The sequence below is a fragment of the Lygodium microphyllum genome, chromosome 27 (assembly GCF_053477565.2).
Source record: "Lygodium microphyllum isolate KBCC chromosome 27, Lygodium_microphyllum_v1.1.10, whole genome shotgun sequence".
NCBI lineage: Eukaryota > Viridiplantae > Streptophyta > Polypodiopsida > Schizaeales > Lygodiaceae > Lygodium > Lygodium microphyllum.
Genome location: NC_141161.1, coordinates 117,297,075 through 117,302,564, shown reverse-complemented (window position 1 = coordinate 117,302,564; position 5,490 = coordinate 117,297,075). Strand labels below are relative to the sequence as shown.

Genomic DNA, 5,490 nt, shown 5'->3' with positions numbered 1-5,490 from the left:
TGCATCATTTATAAGGGCATTTTTCAAGCTGGCAAAAAAAGCCCAACAATGCAATTAAAAATTGGACTCAATACTCAACAATGGGACATCCGACATAAGTTGGATACTTTCAAGAGCTTATTATGAGTAAGATTAAGAAATCGATCAATGAAAAGCTCATCATTATCATCATATTATTCTTAGTCTTATCCATAAGAAGTAACTTTCAATTATACATTACAAAATATTACAGATGCATTGTGTGAAATATAATGGACAAATAGGGCCAAATATATCACATTGAGGTCCAAAAGTTAATCCTTCTCCAAAAAGGAATTCCAATAATATATGTGATTATAAAAAAAGGTTAAATAAGTGTTGTGACCAAGAATTGGTGTTGCTTAAATAGGGCTATGCTCTAGTTCATTTTGTTCTAGTTATGTCCATGATGTAAAGACTATCTATTCCTTTTAAGACAATAACTTTAATGTTTTCTCAAAATTCAAAATCAATAGCTATACTCATAAAATCTTACAAAATATCTTACAAATTAAAATGGTGTAATAAATAATAAATATTTACGATGTCTTCAACATTAACTACAAAACACTTTGGCACAAACAAATTACCAAACCAGATATTTAACTAGGTTGACACATTTAACCACATGCTTGAAAAAACTACAAAATATTTTCAACCATATCTAATCAGAATGAAACATCGTCTCTTTTAAACTATACATTACATGAACAATAATTACAAGTTTGAAAATCTAACCTAATTTGGTTGGAAACTTGTCGCACAACTTGAAATCTTGTATTGATGAAGAGTACCTTGCAAAATACAAATTAATGGGAGGCCAAAAATTTGCTTGATCAAAGTTTGAGATCTAGTTGTCTTTATCTTTTGATAAAAAACATGTTTTCTCCTAACATTGAGCTTATATATTTGTAAATATAAAGTAATAACAAAGATGAACACATAAACATGCTATACAAGAACTATGTAGAAGAGCTGCCACATGTCTCTTCATTATTTTATAATGATGGGGGAAGGTGCCATTCCCCCCTCTTTGGAGAACATGATTGAGAAAGCATATGTGATACAAGATTGGATATAATCTATCTCCATGTATCAGTGGAAACCTCCCTTGTGCAGGTATTTATAACTGTAAGAGAGGGGGGATTTAATAATGGGGAAATACTAGCTACACTGGCTGGTATATAAGGTGTTAGTGATTTGATTTTTCAGCATCAGATTTTAATACAAGTCTCCTTTCATCTTCATCTCCTTCTCCAAGCTCTGATGGTGGCTTCTTTCTCTCTCTTTCTATCTTTCTCTCTCTTTTTCTAGTCTTTCTCTCTCCTCATCACTTTCTTTCTCTCTCTTCCTGCAGTCTTTCTCTCTCTTCTACACCCTCTCTCTCTCCTCCTTCTCTCTCTCATGCCTCCTTCATTACAAGTGGTATCAGAGCTCTAGTTCTGATCCATTTAGTTACTTTACATGCTCAGTTACCATCATTTTCAGTTTTAAAATCCAAGAAGCTTGAGGTACACAGTGACAGGCACAAAAATGGGGAAGCACTGAAGAGCCATAGGTCAAGGACCAAGAGGACAGCAGTCAGGAGCATTAATGGAGTCCTTGGAACAAGATTGGAGGCTAGAACACCACATTTAGCAAGTCGTGGGTCATTCTGGGCCAAATTTGAAGGTAAAACTTTACAAAACAGCGGTCACAAGAAGTAGGGAAGAGTTAGTCTTGGTTACTTTTCATATGCAGTCTTCTTTCTCCTCATTCTCAAGCTCCTGCCAAGCTCCCATGGAGGAGAAACACCATGGATCTTCTCAACCTCAGCCCCAGTGATTCTAATAAACTTTTAAAGCTTACCATTTAGAGCTTAATGCTATAAGCATGTGATTAAATTAAGAAATGGGCATAGCAACTCTCACTCTATCATGACACCAAACAATTTCTTTCTCACATCATTGATTATAAAGATGTGGCATAATGGAATTCCAATGCCAATTGAAGGTGGTTTTGAATGACAAGCCTCTAGTGCCATGTTTTATTTGATGCTATAGCAATTAAAGCTTTGTCACATCATCGTTGGTGAGTTCGAGCAAAGTTTTGGTGGCCCGAAGTAGGCACACATGTATGACGGAAGAGGTGATTATTAAAGAGTCCCCCCCCCGGCCCCGACTTTAGTAAAAATGGCTTCCCTAACAAAAGATAAATCAATCCTCTATGCTAGTCATATGTTGACTAGGAGGGCAGAGATGATCGAAGAGAGCATTGTGACATCATGGATGTCATCATGGATGTTACTAAGATTGTAATTGATGTTTAAGAGTGTGCCTCGTTAGCCTTGAAGAATTTCAAGGTAGGTCTTTGTAAGACTTAACCTTTAAGCCTTAATGGCTAAGGGTAGGATAAGCATCACAAGAGAGAGAGAGAGAGAGTTCTTTGATTTCTACTGGAAAAGTGAGAAATAAGGAGGGCATAATTTCTTGATATTGATGAAGGTGATTTGACAAGGCACTTAAAGAAAAGAGAGAGAAGTGTATATTTTTGAACTAGTGGATATGGAAATTGTTTAATGACAAAGAGATTATGCTTGGTGTTATTGATGAGATGCCTTCTTTAATAGATGCATATGCCATCACTTTGATGTTGACATGTCGACCAATAATCTTGCTCTAATACTCCTTGGTGTTGTTTGACGATGATTCCTTCTTGGGTAGACGTATGCCTTCACTTTGATATTGACATATCCACCAATAACCTTGCTTTGATACAAATGTTGAGGGCCTTCACCATGCAACAACAAAATATTAACCACTTTCGATAATATTTTTCCACACTATGAAGTACATAAATTTCACTTATTAAAATGTGCATTTTAAAATAGTAATTTTGTCTAACTCCACCTCATTATCTGCTTATTACAATACGAAACACATTAGTATCCTCATGTCTATTTGCTAGGCATAATGCAAATTAAGCAAGAAATAAGAAAAGTCCATAATAAATAACATCAACTTATTTCCATAGTAAATATTAGGCAAATACTTCCCTAATATTCTAGCCTGTATTAATCAAAATTAGGCTAATTAATACTAATCAAATTAATTACTAGTGCCTATAATTGAATAATCGAATCAATACTATCTAACTAATCAACTACTAATCGAATTAGCTAACTACTAAATTACTAAACAATCAAATTTTTATCAAATTAATACTAATTTAAATAATTAAGCACTTACTATACTTGAGTAATCGGCTAATCGAATTAATTCAAACATTAAATGAATAATCACTCATCATATGAATTAATTCAAGTGCAATTGAAGTAACTACAATTAGTTGAACTAACTACTATAATCGATATATCTACTTGAAGTAACTAATTGAACTAATAAACGATAACTAACTAACTATAATCAATAATCTAACTAAATATGAACCTAACTAAATATAAATTGATAATTAAGGATAATCGATAATGTAACTAACTAACTAAACTAATACTCGATAACTAACTATAACCATCCTTCGTATGTAATTTTCTAGGAAAAATAGTACAAAGGTAGGCTGATGATAAATATTATTAGTATTAGGCCGGGAAGAACGCGTGGTTCCTAGCAGTCTGCCAAGTGGCATCCCGTTAACTCCTTAGTCCGGTTAACCTATTTGTCCGGCACGCTGAGAGGTTCGTCCGGGGAAGGGCATCACGGCAGGGGAGGTGTCCTTCGCGTAGTATATATTGTCGATGAAAAAAGATAGTTCCTATCCCATCTGCAGCAGGACATGCAGCTGCTGAAAGACATCTTCAGCAAGCAGTAACAATTGGCCGCGCGTCCTGCACGCAATCAGCATCGCTCATCACACGATTAATATAACAAAGCTAGACTAGACTACTGCTCCGCGGCTGTTATCGCTGTACGCTATGGCCAGCTGTAGATTCAGTTTGCTGATGCTCACAATCTGCGTAGCGACAACATGGGTGGGTTTGGCGGTATGCTCAGATCCAGAGGCCAAGACGGACTTCGTGTTGCCAGCTGGCACCAGCCAAACCGACATAGATGGCAGCTTCTTTACGTTCAAGGGCTTCCGAGGTGGTGCCAACGCGTCGGCGGGCATGTTTAAGCCGGTGAAGGCCTTCCAGGACCAGTTCCCGGCAGTGACGGGGCTGGGCATCTCCGCCGCCTTTCTGAAGTTCCCGGCGGGCTCCCTGAACCCGCCGCATACGCACCCACGCGCCACGGAGCTCCTGTTCGTGCTAGACGGCACCCTGCTGGTGGGCCTGGTGGACACCTCCAACAAGATGTACAACATGACTTTGCAGAAGGGCGACCTGTTCGTGTTCCCCAAGGGCCTCGTCCACTTCCAGATGAACCCTGCCAGCTACGGCCCCTCCGCCCATGCCCTGGCTTCCTTCAGTTCTGCTAACCCTGGCACGAACTCCCTCCCCGGCATCCTCTTCGGCTCCGGCATTCCCTCCTCCATTCTCGCGCAGGCCTTCCAGGTCTCCTACTCGACCGTCTCCATGCTCCAGAGCCCCTTCCACAAATGACTGATCGATTGGTATGTGCAGTTACCGAATTGATTGCTCGGCCCACCGTGCTGAATACTGGTACTGATACTTAAATAGATCTTGATTTGATACGGAATAATTCACACCCAGATCGATAATTTGTTTCTCCTGGGCGGGTGGTGCAGTTCCGACTGATCATACTCTGAAGCAACAACGAGACATTGTTCTGTCCGGCACACGATGCTATTGTTTTATTGATGCTATTGTTTATTTGTAAATTTAGTAAGAAATGAGAAAGCTTCCTGAGTACGTCTTGGGTACGGACTATCTGCTTCACACGATCATCAACATCAGTGCGTACAACTTACTTACACTTTCTAGAATTTTGTTCAGTTCAGTCTAATAGATAGTGCTTACAATGGGCAAGCTGTCGAGTAATGAAATGGCCGCGGTCGAGTCTCGACGTGTTATATGTTTGGAGAGAGAGAGAGAGAGAGAGAGAGAGAGAGAGAGAGAGAGAGAGAGTGTGTGTGTGTGTGTGTTAACGAACCTCGTACAAACAACACTTGACAAACAGGCTGATAATTGACAACATAATGCAACCCAAATGATACGTTAGTACGGGAAAAAAAGATTTGTGAGAGAGGTAGAAGAGCAAGATGACCTCGTTTCACAAATTGTTTGACATAAGAATATCGAATGTCAATGTGGTTGGTGGGTGTTGGAAGAGAGCCGAAGACATGCGCGAAAGGAAATACGTGAAGAACCTGTGAGAGTGAGGCTGATGGCAAGCATAGAGCTTCAGAACTTAGCTAGCGCTTTACAAAACACCTTGAAAGAGCTATTACATCTCTTTAGGCTCCTAAGCACCACCAAAATTTCAGCATTAAACTTAGACCACCTGTCTTTGGGAACAAGTGGACGCTGAAGTCGTCCAAATAACATGTCATTCATCAACTTCCAAATTTCTTGCA

General features: G+C 39.1%; 1 protein-coding gene across 1 annotated transcript; it reads left to right on the top strand.

Moving 5' to 3' along the window:
- Positions 1–3,928: 3,928 nt before the first annotated feature.
- LOC148012744 (putative germin-like protein 9-2) lies at positions 3,929–4,555 on the top strand. The gene has a single exon (XM_087669214.1). It carries the CDS (start codon positions 3,929–3,931, stop codon positions 4,553–4,555), a length of 627 nt encoding a protein of 208 aa, XP_087525340.1.
- Positions 4,556–5,490: the final 935 nt, after the last annotated feature.

Excerpts from the sequence above, each read along its gene's own strand:
- LOC148012744 (XM_087669214.1), top strand. The coding sequence starts at position 3,929 with ATGGCCAGCTGTAGATTCAGTTTGCTGATGCTCACAATCTGCGTAGCG.